This window comes from Lepisma saccharinum, chromosome 22, assembly GCF_977018435.1.
Source record: "Lepisma saccharinum chromosome 22, izLepSacc3.1, whole genome shotgun sequence".
Lineage (NCBI taxonomy): Eukaryota > Metazoa > Arthropoda > Insecta > Zygentoma > Lepismatidae > Lepisma > Lepisma saccharinum.
The window spans coordinates 3,952,288-3,967,473 of NC_139250.1; the positions used below are offsets into that span (position 1 = coordinate 3,952,288).

The 15,186-nt window shown below is 37.3% G+C and overlaps 1 protein-coding gene across 1 annotated transcript in view; it reads right to left on the reverse strand.

The window, feature by feature from the left end:
• Nucleotides 1–15,186, reverse strand: part of LOC146004564 (adhesion G protein-coupled receptor L1-like) — a 79,807-nt gene that overhangs the window by 40,312 nt on the left and 24,309 nt on the right. The window contains exons 9-12 of the mRNA XM_083143431.1: nucleotides 14,767–14,962; nucleotides 12,253–12,375; nucleotides 9,422–9,524; nucleotides 6,731–6,929 (exon numbers count right to left, since the gene is read on the reverse strand). Coding sequence (XP_082999557.1) covers nucleotides 6,731–6,929; nucleotides 9,422–9,524; nucleotides 12,253–12,375; nucleotides 14,767–14,962 — 621 coding nt within the window. The remainder of the gene's footprint in view (nucleotides 1–6,730; nucleotides 6,930–9,421; nucleotides 9,525–12,252; nucleotides 12,376–14,766; nucleotides 14,963–15,186) is intronic.

Below are 15,186 nucleotides of genomic sequence, written 5' to 3' on the forward strand. Positions count from 1 at the left end.
AAATTTTTACTCTTTTAAGATTATTTTAAATTACGGCAAAACCTCCGAAAAACTAATCACACTTCTTTCTGTAGCTCATCTAGTGAGGATTAAGACTAAAAAACGATGACCTGTCTACGACGATTGGGCGATTGGTTACGGAGATATTGGCCAATAACTGAGTGTCTGCGAAATTGATGTTTTTTTGGGGGGGGTTGCTGGAAGGAAACATCGCGAACATTGGAATTTTACACTACAAATAGTGTTCTAAGAACTGAACAAAATTCAGCTTTTATTGAATTATTCCCAACATTGGCCTTTTTTGCCGTTCATTGACTGGGCTATACTGCGCTAAAATATTTTGTGGGACAATACCACATGCTTTTTTTATTGTTTTCTCACAAACGTTATTTTTGGAAATAAACGATTCAATTGCACTACTGTTTTTCTGATAGATTCCACCGATTTTTTTCAGTATAATCACAGTATAATCCTCTGTGGGGCAGGAGCTTGGGTTATTCTGTCCATGGATGTTTGTGTAGACCCTGTACAACAATGTTAAAATGAAGCGCATATATGCTTTAGCCACTACATTAAATACCATTGAACTTTCAGTAGGTTTCTATGAAAATTTGCCAAATTCACCAGAAACGATTTTCATCTTTCTTCCCTGCTTGTAAATAGGCTTTCTGTAGTGTACAATAATGGTTGTCTTTCTTCAGTCATAACATTCTGCGTTTTGTATGACGATATGGTATTTGTAGGTCATAGTGTAACATGACACTATAAACGACATGAGTATTTTCTGTTGAATTAACAAAACACTTTATGGTAACTAAACGGAAGAAAATAATAGCATTTACTAAATTTGCTAATTTTGAACAAATTCTTTGGTAACTAAAAGCAAAAAGCAAATATGAACTATACTAAAGAGCATTTAGTACTGGAAATATTATGACATTTATTTATCACCTGTTTAATCAAATGTTTGGTTTGATTGATTGGTTGATTTGCTTCATTCTACTTCGCTTCTTGTGCCACTTTTGGCTAATTTGCGAAGATGGTATGAGTGATCATGTGATGAAATTGACGAATGGATACTTAAAAACATTCATGCCCAGGCCGGGATTCGATCCCGGGACCCATGGCGTCGAAGCCGATGTGCAAATCACTCCGCTACGTGGGCGGCAACACAGGTTTGTTTTCTAGAACCTATTTATATATTTATTTATATATTTTGTTATTCCAAACTTTTCTGTGAAGACTTCACAGTATTTAAGCTAAAAATTGGTTACGAAAAAGGGGTGCTGAAGGGGGTGCGGAAGAAAATCAAGGGATTTGCGAGCACCCCTTCGCACCCCCATGGCGTAGCTCAGGCTCTGGGGGTTAACATACGTCACCAACGATTCCGAGCGAAAGGGAAGAAATAGGCTAAGACGAATATGTACCAATGACTGTTATTCGCACGTAATTTAACTGTTAAAGGGCAAATAGCTGTATGGAAAATAAACCATCGATTTCACAAATATGTGATTGTTGAAAAAAAGTTGAACGTGTGTAGTAGAAGCTAGGAAAAATTCGTGGGAAACTGAATAGGCAGACAACGAGAAGTGGTTTTACCTTCTGGGAATAATATTTGTTCATTTTCTTCCATTGCTGGTATTTCATTTACCTCTTCACACCATGCTACTAACTCGAAGGAAAGAGTTCGTCTTGTAGCAATATACTCGTATTTCTTCCATCTTTCATCTGTTTCCTTCCCGTCATACCTATGGACTTAATGTCATCCTGCGTGGTGCCTCATTTAGAAATATCTATTGTTCGTAATTAGGTTGTTTCAGGCACATGGGACGCAGTAAACGCCATAAACGGCCCTGACGTGCAAGAATACTTCCATTTCAGTTCCAGCAGTGTGAAGGTGTTTTGTTCACACGTGTCGCCTTCTGCCGTGCAAGTAGTAGCTGAAAAGCATTAACTGACTGCCTAGATTCTAAAATTGTAACGTTAAGATTAATGGAAGAGTTTGATTTGTTGTAGAACTCAGACTGTATCAAAACCTCAATTTTCGAAAATACCATTTCAGCGGAACCCGGAATTTTGATATACGATATCTGGTATAAGGATTTTGGTACAAAACGAAATTTTTGTGGTACATTTCGGTACAAAATGAGTACAATTGGATGACATAGTAAAAACGTCGAAATTCGATAGTCGGGGTATTATCGTTTCACTGGAACCCGGTACTTTGGTATACGATATCTGGTATAAGGAACTTGGTACAAAACGAAATTTTAGTGGTACATTTCGGTACAAAACGAGTACTATTCGATAGCAGTATCAGAACCTCAATTTTCTGATTTCGAAAATACCATTTCACTGGAACCCGGTATTTTGGTATACGATATCTGGTATAAGGATTTTGGTAAAAAAACGAAATTTTTGTGGTACATTTCGGTACAAAACGAGTACAATTCGATGACATCATAAAAACGTCGAAATTCGATGGTGGGTGTTTTATCGTTTCACTAGAACCCGGTATTTTGGTATACGATATCTGGTATAAGGAACTTGGTACAAAACGAAATTTTTGTGGTACATTTCGTTACAAAACGAGTACTATTCGGTGGCAGTATCAGAACTTCAATTTTCGAAAATACCATTTCAGTGGAACCCTGTATTTTCGTATACGATATCTGGTATAAGGATTTTGGTACAAACCAAAATTTTTGTGGTACATTTCGGTACAAAACGAATGCAATTCGATTGCAATATCAGAAACTCGCTTTTCAAATTTCGAAAATACCATTTCACTGGAACCCGGTATTTTGGTATACGATATCTGGTACAAGGATTTTGGTACAAAACGAAATTTTTGTGGTACATTTCGGTACAAAACGAGTACAATTCCATGACATCATAAAAACGTCGAAATTCGATTGTCGGGGTTTTATCGTTTCACTGGAACCCGGTATTTTGGTATACGATATCTGGTATAAGGAACTTGGTACAAAACGAAATTTTTGTGGTACATTTCGGTACAAAACGAGTACTATTCGGTGGCAGTATCAGAACCTCATTTTTCAAATTTCGAAAATACCATTTCACTGGAACCCGGTATTTTGGTATACGATATCTGGTACAAGGATTTTGGTACAAAACGAAATTTTTGTGGTACATTTCGGTACAAAACGAGTACAATTCCATGACATCATAAAAACGTCGAAATTCGATTGTCGGGGTTTTATCGTTTCACTGGAACCCGGTATTTTGGTATACGATATCTGGTATAAGGAACTTGGTACAAAACGAAATTTTTGTGGTACATTTCGGTACAAAACGAGTACTATTCGGTGGCAGTATCAGAACCTCATTTTTCGAATTTCGAAAATACCATTTCACTGGAACCCGGTATTTTGGTATACGATATCTGGTACAAGGATTTTGGTACAAAACGAAATTTTTGTGGTACATTTCGGTACAAAACGAGTACAATTCGATGACATCATAAAAACGTCGAAATTCGATTGTCGGGGTTTTATCGTTTCACTGGAACCCGGTATTTTGGTATACGATATCTGGTATAAGGAACTTGGTACAAAACGAAATTTTTGTGGTACATTTCGGTACAAAACGAGTACAATTCGTGTATGTATTTTATTTCGAGATTCGTTACTGTCGGGTTCCAGTGAAATGATCCCAAAAATTACAGCAATCAAGAAAAAAATCACATGTGGGGGGATTTATATTTACCATCCCTGCCATCTTAGCTGCTCTCGGGGCTGTGGGGAGCTTGGCTGGGGGATCAGCTGCCATAGCAAAAACAGTAATAGATGCCAAGAAGAATAGGGCAGAATTAGATGAGCAGAAGCGCCATAACCTGGCAATGGAGAAACAAGGCAAATGTGTTAAGAGAGCCATGAATAAGTTTAAAAAAAACAAGAGCCGCTTACAAACCAAGATATTGAAGCTTTAATCAAGCCACTAGGCATCAAACATTTTAGAGGTGTGTACATGTCTGATTCTCTACCAGAAGAACCACTCAACAAAGAGTGTGGCATTGTTAATTTGGATAAGTACAAAAATCAGGGCACTCACTGGATTTGTTATCTTAAATATTTAAAAAATGAGGCATTTGTGTTTGATTCATTTGGAGGTGCTCCACCTGAAAATTTAATAAAATATCTAAATTCAGCTAATCTTTATTACAATAATGCCCGTATTCAAAATTTCAAAGATGTTAATTGTGGACATTTGTGTTTATCTGTTCTTAGATATATGTCTCAAATAAATAAACCATCAATTGAAGATTTTCAAAAAGCCTTGTGGTATTTAAAACATCATGGGGGTATTCCATCTCACCAGCCAAAATTCAATATTGAAACTCAAATTGCATGATGACATAGTGTATCCCAAAACAATAGCTCTCAGAGCATTTTATGGCATGTACTTAATCCCTAATATTACACACCACAACAATACAATTGCAGTAGGGGATGAAAAAATTGTCATCACTCCAGGGCAATATAATCTGTCCACTCTAAATGCTCAATTACCCAGAGGTGTAGTGTTAAGTCAAAATTCTGTCACTCACAGAGTAGAAATTGTATCTGCCACAGAAACAGTGGATCTGGGTACTATAGGAGAGCTGTTAGGCTTTGAGAACAACACAAAACTTGAACCAGGCATCAAACACACTGCTATGAATATACCTAAATTCTTGGCCATAGAGACTCTGAATATTCACTGTAATGTGGCTGAGGGTATGATCACCAAATCAAATGGCATAGGCACTCACAAACAAACAGGCATCATTGCAACATTCAAACTTAATTCTGAATTTATGGAGCCTATTATCTACAATCCACCCCCAACATTATATTTTCCTGTGTGCCATAATAGAATAGATTATATTGAATTGATGGTCACTAATGAAAAAGAAGAATTAGTTGATTTTGCTGGAGCCACAACAACTGCAATCATAGAGATTAATATTTAAATAAAAATACATACAAGAAAAAAATGGAAAATATTGAGAGTTATGAGCTACAATCATTCCCCCCAAACAGGAGGACCTTTGCAAATTTAAATCAACCCAACACAGAGATTGAGGTTGATCTTGATGTAGGGGATGGCTTTATACACCCCCACAGAGCAGATCTATACATCAAATTTGATGTTGTAAAGCTCGATGGTACAGATTTTCCGGCAAATTCAAATATAAGATTGGTAGACAATTTTGTGCCCCATCTATTCTCTGAAATTGAGATCAGAAAGCATGGCGTTGTTATAAACAGAGTGGATTATCCCGGCATTACCTCCACAGCTTTGGCCACATTAAAATTATCCAAAACCGAGGCTTCTTACTACAAAATCGGTGGATTTGAGGCTGGTGATAAGATATTATCTAAGAACCACACAGTGCTGTTCCCGATGCGCCTATTGCCAGGATTCTTCTCAGATTACAAAGAAATTATGTGGAAGGGTGGGTTAAGAATTACATTTAGAAGAGCTGCCAATGATAATAATGCTTTGATGAGGTACAGTGCAATAAACTCTGCAGGGGAAGCTCTGCCCAATACCCTACCAGATGCAGGCAAATGCATTATTCAGACTATGGAGTTAAGAATCCCTGTTGTTGAATATGAGGCCAGCTATGCTCTTAAATACAAAGCAGATATAATAAAAAATCCACAGGTTCCTCTACAATTTTATACATATCAATGTGTACAGAAGCCCGCAACTGGTACATATTATGAGTTTGATGCTACAAATTCATTCTCCAGTATTCAATATGACATGCCTGATTTTGTAGTGGTATTGTTTCAGACTGGAAGACACAACAATCAGGAAAAAAATTCAAGTAAATTTGATAGCTGCAACATCAAGAACATATATCTTAAAAATGGCAGAAATGAGGTCTTTCCTAGAGAGAATTATAATTTAGACATGTCCAAGAATGATTTCCTCAAATTATATGAGGCATTTTCAGCATTCAAAAGGGTCACTACTGGCAATACTGACATGTATTACACACCAGATGAATTCAAAGCACAGAGACCCATGTTTGTAATCAACACTTCAAAAAGGAAACAAGTTGTGGTGAATGACAGGACAAATATTAAAATTATCTGTGAATTCCATGAGGCATTACCTGTTGACACCATATGTAGTGTTATTCTCATAGGAGAAAAATCATATGTTTATGATGTAAGAAATGAGAGAGTCACGGAGCAATTCTAGAAGAATTACATTATTTTAATATTAGATAAACAAATTGAACCTGGTATCCAATTGAACTTAAACCGGAAGTAAATATGTGTAGGTGTGTGTGTAGGTGGCTCTTATGAGCAGCTTGGCTTAGTTTTAAGTGTGGCCAAAAAAAATATCAAGAGGGGCATATTTTCAACAAGTTTATGGACAACAATCTCACAGAAGTGCCTTTTATAAGTGTAGGCAAATCAATCTGAGGGGGCTCTTCATTTCTCAGGAAATTCTCGAGAGCATTTTTACAAAAATCTTGGATTAGACAGGGTTCCACACTTGAGCAAAAAGCTCATATGGGCATGTTGAGCTAGTTTTAAGTGTAGCAAAATCTGCTTGAGGGGGGCTCTTCATTTCTCGAGTTTATAATATCATCAATACTACTACTCACAATTAAAATTTTGTGGTCGTTTATAATCATGGCATGTTTTTGTGGACATGTTGTATATTCATACTGTTAGTACTAAATGAAACAGAAAAAGGTACTTACTGTAGTAATTTGTTCATCCTCGTGAAACATTAACTTTCGAAGTTGTGGTTTCTTGGTGATATGTAACAACTTAAACTTCACTGGTGTTTTCTTCAGTTTGTCCTTGTCGACTTTGCAAACTTTTCCAGTGGCAGTAACACTTTCCATGTGTAAGGACATTATCTTGGAATCCACCGAGAAATTTGATGCTGTGACTCCACTGAAAATTTTAAAATTGTAAATATATCTGTTTCACTGAGAAATATATTTTGGCATAGAGTACAACTGAAAGAACTCACCTTCCATATTTAATACCATACCATCCACTGCAATACATAAATCTATAGCACGCTGATCACAAGAATGTACAAACAAGATACAAAACATTTGATTACAGGTGGTGCTTTGGTATTGTTTTGTCTTGCTTTTATTGGTGTTTGACAAGATTTTTTAAAATTCCCACAGTTGGCAACTCCATTGTGACTGGTGTAACATTCAGACAAATATAAATTCATTTTTTAATTATTTTTCTTAGCACCTTCAAATATCAATTCATGTAATTTCATTTTCCTTGATGAGAGATATTTAATTTCAGAATATTCCTCCCACATCTCAATTTTCAGCTACAGGAAATATATTTTTTTGTAATTGTGACGGGGGTGACACTTCTGAGACATGACTACATGACCTTCTTCAGTCGTTCAGAAAACTCTGTGAAATGTATGGGTTTACTGAAACAATTTCATTTTATTTTCACAAAGCAAACTTTACTCGACATTTAGATGCTTCTAGTTTCTAAAAATATTACTACATACTTTTTTTATAAATATTTCTTGCCTGTGACGGGTGTCACATCATGCACATGTAGAATTATGGAACGATGCAAAGGCTATGAAAATTATCATAAATAGATTCTTCAGACTAAGGTTTGTTTCAGAAATGAAGTAGGATACTTCAGAGCTTAAGATATAGCAACAATAACTGAGACAATTAGAACAAAATTAGAATTAATTGTCTTTTCTTATGGTATAATACCAGAGGCATGGCATGGCATGCATGTAGCTGGTGTTACCGCAGGTAACATCAAAATGTAAGGAATTAAAAAGTTGTTTCAATAAAATGACAACATTGTTAAATATGTTAATGAACACCGTTGCCGTCGAGTAGATATTGCCTAGGACATGTTTTCTGCAGCCGACAGAAGCGAAGAGGGAGGCCGTTCCGCTACCCTCAAGAGGCAACAAGGGAGAAGAGGGCGCCAATGCAAGGAAAGAGTGGGGAAGGACTTTGGGGCATAGTGTGCTATAGGTGGTTATTCATATGCCTGTTAAGGGGCCCTGTTGCTGTTCATACCTACCGTATCAGCCAGTGTTGTCACATCGGATTGGAGGAAAGAGCTAAATCCCTCCTAAAATAGGAATACCATTTCTGTGAAGCAACTGGAGGTAGACTGCAAAGCCAAGGCAGGATTGAACTACAACTGAGACCAGTTAGGTAATAGATGAAAATATAGTTCCTTGGTGCGATTCGTGATTTGGACAAACCTTGTTCCAAAATACTAAGTTGGCAACAATATGATGTACAGCTGGGCTTCCCTTTCACAAAGGAGCTGAGGTCTGCCGTCTGCTCAGTGCTCACCACACAAACGTTAAACTGACCCAAGAAAAGTGTGGTTTTTCTTCTTCCCCTTCGCACCTCATTGCAAAGAAACAGAGACAGATGAAGAATTGACAAGGGTCTACCACTATTCATTGGATTTTCGTGATAACTGTCTCATGAGTGGTAGTTCTTTCTAGGAGTGTTTGTGGCTAAATCACTGTGCTGATTGCAAAACAAGAACGAAATGAACAAATATCTAGCTCGAAGACATGTTTTCTTTACCAGGGAGGGGGGGGGGGGTGATAACGTCTAGCAGGCATAATTGTCGTACTGATAGCCGGTAACACTTTTGAAAAAGTCACGCCACGCCACTGTATAATACTGTATCATAATGAAACTAAATTAAGTGGGAACACTGCACATAAAATCCCATTTCTACTATTAAAAGTAATAGGTTTGAAACAATATGTTATTTAAAAGCCATGAAACATATGTTTGTATTAATAATTCCATATTCTGAATAGTTTTCCCTTTTATTTCATACGTAATAAGTGATACTTTCAATAAAAATAAATTAACCTTGCTTGTCCACTTACATGGAATGGCTCCAGTGTGAAAATACCAAGGCTGGAGTGAATGTAATATAGGCCTACACATTGTGATATTTCATATGGAAATATGGTCAACTGAGATGCACATAGTTTCTATCGACAAGTTTATTTTTTTTATTCCCCCTGAAATTCTAATAATTGGTACAAAAGGACAGCTTAACAATACTATGGAGATGTTAACATTAATATTACATAGCATACCTTGTGTATGCAATGTGTATGAAGTAATCAACTTTCAATCTTGCCATCAAAGTTCCCAGGTTCGAGTCCTAGCCCGAGCTAATACGTGATTCTCCCTTCATCAATTTTATCATAACGTCACTCATCCTCATCTTCAAGATTAGCCAAAAGTGACACAAAAGTGAAGTAGAAGAAGCAAAATATAAAAATACAATTTTTTGGATAGTAACAATGAATGCAATGTCCACTTTTAGCAGACTATTTACACATCATAATACTGAAGGAATTACCAGTATAAATAAATAAATATTACAATACTTACGCTTTGTTAACTTGAAGTGGCATCAAGAAATTTAGGTTGTTATAAATAAGAGACATAGCAGTAGTCACACTGCATCGTGGGTCAGAAAACAGAGCTGTTGGTACTGGAACGAAGAACATTATTAAGGTTTTCTATAAAGTACATTTTGTATTTTTAATCATAACAGAGAAAAGAGTTTTCAATTTTTGTTCCAGAAATAAATATCTTTATAGTTATTATTCTGCAACAATATGGAACAGGGATGTACCTATAAATACAAGAAGGTAATATACGTGGATTAAGTCATAAGTCATGGCAACTATTTTTTTTTTCTCGCGAACAGGGGACAACACTAAAAATCTAAGATATATGTTTGAAAATGTATGAAATGTACTTTCGAAAGAAGCCATCAGTTGACGGTTGGTGTACGTGAACAAAGGTGAGATAATAAGCATGCCTCCAAATTCAGTTGGTGAACGACAGCGTTCAAAAATGGAGGTCATGAAGCAGGAGCAACATTCGTATGTTAAAATAGCAGTTCTCCACGGCAGAAATGCATGGGAATGCCATACAAAGCTACGGGAAGAACTGGGTGTGCATGCCATGCCCTATTGAACAGTGGATAACCTGGGTGAATATGATGAAGGTTGTTAAACAGTGTAGTCGTGTGTACTTGTTGTTCATCCCATAATAAAATACTGTTGTCCAATGTCCTGTGTTCTGTCTCTTCCCTACGAGAGTCTCCTGAATTCAGACTTCATCTGATAGCTTCATTCGAAGGTTCATTCCATACAGTTTCAAACGTATATCTTAGATTTTTCGTGTTGTCCCCTGTTTGCCAGAAAAAAAATAGTTGCCATGACTTATGACTTAACCCATGTATAACACATACTATGTGCCAATAATTACGTACGGAGCAGAGACTTGGACAATGACAGAGAGAGACAAAAGAAAGATTCATGCTGTGGAGATGAAATTTCTAAGGCGTATATTGGGGAAGACTAGAAGGGATAGAATAAGGAATGAGGAGATCCGACAGACAGTGGGTGTGGTGAAGCTTCAGGACAGGATAGATCAGGCACAGATGAGATGGTTCGGACACATGAAGAGGATGGATGCAGAAAGACTACCAGTAAGAGCTTATAATGTACACGGAGTGGGAATAAGACCGATGGGGAGACCAAGATGTTGGTGGAAAGAGCAGATGGGGAAAAGTGTTAGAAGAAGAGAACAAGATTGGAACACCGTAGAAAAAGAGGAGTAGTGGAAGACCAGGAAAAAATGGAGAGGCTTGACTTCTATGCTGACCCAGCCTGTGGCAGGAAATGGTAAAAGGATAATGATGATGATGATGATTCTGCAACATGATCACTAGAGGTATGCAAATTTCGTTCTTGATGAAAACACGACATATGAAATAACATGCTGTAATGTTCATTTGTCATGTTTCTGAAAAGTGAGAGGTGCATTTTTCTACCCTGCTTTGTCACGAAATAATGCGAAATGAACTGCAAAATGGGAAATATACTCTTAAACATGAAATTTACCGTTTATATACCGACGCGACACTTTCTGAAGTCTGAAGTATCCTGTGTGTTATGCAATTCGAACCATTTGTCAAAGCAGTTTTTCCAATCTTCTTGAGACACCTCCATGATATGGTTTTTGAACGAATCAACGGCATCTTCCGCCGACGAAAATCGTTGTCCACGCAATTTATTCTTGACATTCGGGAACAAGAAGAAGTCATTGGGTGCCAAATCAGGACTGTACGGTGGATGACCCATCAATTCGATTTTTTGACTGTTCATAAAGTCGGTTGTTAGACGAGATGTGTGACAGCTGGCATTGTCTTGATGAAGAATGATCCGACGGCGTTTGTTTGTTTTCCGTATTTGACCGAAGACCTCTGGCAAACAAATTGTTGTGTACCATTCAGAGTTGACCATTCTACGTTCCTCTAAAGGCACAGTTGCCACATGACCAGTTTTCCCGAAAAAACAGGCGACCATTTGTTTCGATGTGCTTCGAGCGCGAACAACTTTTGTTGGATTGGGTTCATCTTGAAACACCCATACAGTCGACTGCTGTTTACGTTCCGGCTCATATGTATATATCCATGATTCGTCACCTGTTACAATCTTATATACGTCTTTTGAAGCACCACAATTGTATTTATTGAGCATTTGTTTGCACCAATTGAAGCGAGCGTCTTTTTGAGTTTTTGTCAAATTGTGTGGGATCCAACGAGAACATACCTTTCTCACAGCTAAATGATCATGTAATATTTTATATATGCTGGTGGAACTAATGCCCATGGTTGCCTCAATCTCACAGTATGTCACATGACGATCTTGCAGTATTAGGTTTTGCACAGCATCAATGTTTTCTTGAACAACAACTGATTTTGAACGACCTTCGCGAATCTCGTCGGTGAGCGAATGGCGGCCACGATTAAATTCGTTATACCAGCGTTTCACAGTGGCAAAGGATGGGGCTTCATCGCCAAATGTCGAAGTAAGTTGATCGATGCACTCTTGTCTTGATAATCCACGTCGAAAATCGTAAAAAATCATTGCACGAAAATGTTCACGAGTTAATTCCATTTTATTGTTGTCGCACAATCTCCAAGGCAACATAAACAACACAAATGAAGCTATTGACAAAACATTTGAAGTATGTTATGGTCAATAATGCCAGACGATTCCGTGCAAATGTCAAATCGCGCCTAACTTCAATCAGTGTTGCCAAGGCTCAAAATTTAAATAGTGACCCTCATACAAATTGCTCTTAAAAATATAAACTGGTCGCATACTATTGTGTTACGTAAGTCGCACAAACAGTTGTCTTACCTTCTAATTGGTCGAAATTCCTGTCCCGTCCATTTGCCACATCTTCTGCCTGTTTGTAATCTGGACTAATAAAGGTCTTTTGGCTTGTAAAAGTGTTGTTTGGAAATTTGTGTAGCAACATCACTGGAATAAAACAGTTAAAATTTGGTGCAATTCCTAAGAATTTATGAGACAAAAATAGAATTAATATACACTAGACTCTCGCTAATCCGGCCATTCCTTGCACATATGGGTGCCGGATTCGCGGAAGTGCCGGATTATTGAGAGGGTCGGAAATTACGTACTATAAACAGCTATGTCCAGTTCTTCATTGTCACTCTTTAACATAACCTTCCGTTTCCCAAACTCGCTATCCATTTGGGATGCGTACTGTCGAATAACTTCTTCCTTCCCCTTGATGTAATAAATAGTTGCTCGTCCAACACCATACTCAATAGCAATGGCTTTCTGTGAAGAGCCTCGGTTCAACTTATCTAAAATTTCGAGTTTCTGCTTGAGGTCAAGCGTAACGTGTTTCCTTTTAGAAGCCATAGTATGTACTGAACTTTACTGTAAGAAAGTTACAATTTCAAATACTGTACGTATGTATAGCATTGTTTAACATTTTTAACTAACAACATTGTTAAACACAATAATTCATTGTTGTGCACGTCATTTCTGCTTGAGTGACTATAGGCCGGATGTGGGCCGGACTACTGAGAGGGCGGACTATTGAGGGGCGGATTAGCGAGAGTCTTGTGTATTGCATTCTTAATATAGACCTAATGCAGTAATTCAACTTGAGTAAAAATCATGAACATATATAAAAAGGAGACAAGTGAGTACTTCAGCTCTTTGTATCTATTTATTGCCAGCTCACTTCCCAAAACATAAATGTAAAAAGTTTTTATACACAATTTGCTTTTCTTTTTGCAATATTTCAAGTGCATCCCGTAATCAGGATATTCAACTACTATAGGTGTGTTTCACCTACGTCACAAACTGTTGATTGATTGATTTGCTTTATTTTACTTTGCTTTTGTGCCACTTTTGGCTAATTTGCGAAGATGGGGATGAGTAGTGATATGATGAAATTGATAAAGAAACACTTACAAACATCCATGCCCAGGCCAGAATTCGAACCCGGGACCCCTGGTGTCGTAGCGTGATGTGCTAACCATGCCGCTATGGAGGCCGGCACCACAAACTGTTGAATTGTGGCTTCGAGCAGCCATGATTGAGGCCAGTTCTTATAAGCATACGGAATTCAAGTGGGCGGGCAGCAGATATTAACACAAGAATTCGTGGTTTGAAACAAACATGTATACTTGGTGCAGATGTAACAAATGGTACGTGGTGGATATTTGCCACAAACATGAAACCCACCTATTGCTGATCATATCAATACTATTCATATTCATTGTGTACAATGTTCCAGTATATTTGAAATCATTGTGAACTGCAAAGGGATTTTAACAAGCCACATAGCCATTGAAAGAATTACATGTATTTGAAGTTTTATATCGAACAATTCTGTAACAATATATCTTTGGAAATAAAGTAAATCATTACAATTATTACATCACCTTCATTTTCCCTGTAATTTTAACACCAACAACATTAACATTTCATAGGCCTCCTCGATGGCACAGTGGTAGCATCACCGCCTTGTAATCAAGAGGTCCCGGGTTCGATTCCCGGTGGATGGACATAGTGGTTCGGATCCCACTTTGAACTGTAGGTCCAGGTCCAATTAGCCTTACTGTGCATAAAGTGGACTTAAAACACCAACTCAATCAATCAATCAACATTAACATTTTTTTTCTGTCGATCACCTAAACTTTACCAAACATTAAGCTTTTGCAATGAAATATCCTTTAGGCTGATATCACACCAGAGTAGCATGCAACAAGGGGCAAGAAGCAGTAGGTACCTGACTTAAGACATGGCAGTTTCACAACAAACTAACAAGGGACACTCCACTACAAAATGAAACACCACCCAATAGACACTTTTCCTTTCCAATAGCTAATACGTGTGTTTAGATGCTCTATTGGAACCAATTTGTGAATTGCTTTGGTGTTCATATGGAGCCAATTGGTGAATTGTGATGAATTTCACAATTGAAAAAAAATGGTTGCAATACATACAAACTTTTGGATGCAATTCATCAATTAGAAATTACCCAGCATTTCCAATTGCTTTCAAATGAGATTCCAATTGAATTCATTCTGATATCTTTATTTGGCATCCAACTGAATCCAATTCATTCCAGTTGAAACTAATTCAAACCAATTGAAATTTCAATTGGAACTAATAGACATTTTCAGCTGGACAGTGCAGAAAGAGCATTTAAAGTGTGTATAATAAAAAAATATTTTGGAAATTCAAAAATTCATGGTCTGCAACAGTCTTCTCTTGGTGTGGTGGAAGAAAAGATTTCATTTAAATTGTTAATGTTAGGTGTGAACTCTTTCATCACGATCATTGTGTATATGAAAATAAACAATTGTGTACATGGTAATGAGCACATACCAACATTCTGTGTTTGCTGTGAGAAAGTGAAGGTTCCGTTCCTTGCATGATCCAGGTGTTTCAAATTCTGCATCTGCCATGTCTCGAAGTCCAGCAAGAGTTGGGCAGTGCCAGGGTGAACACCAGACGCCTGCAGCTTTTTCCATGTGTTTTCATTCCTGAAGTTCAGCAAGTTGTTTACAGAATCTAGCAGAGTCTGAAAACAGTGTATAAAATTAATACTAAAGCCTTCGAGATAATTTATGTTTTTCCATAGTTAGATATTTGACTTTTAGGAAGGTTTGCAGAATAATGTATTGAAACATATCTGTTTCTTCAGTTGATTCATACTTAGCAAAGAGTTGAAAACACTTTCAAACAGAGAAGGATTGGTATTCATTTTTCTGAACTCTGAGCTGGAAAGTAGAGTCCAGCGCAGAT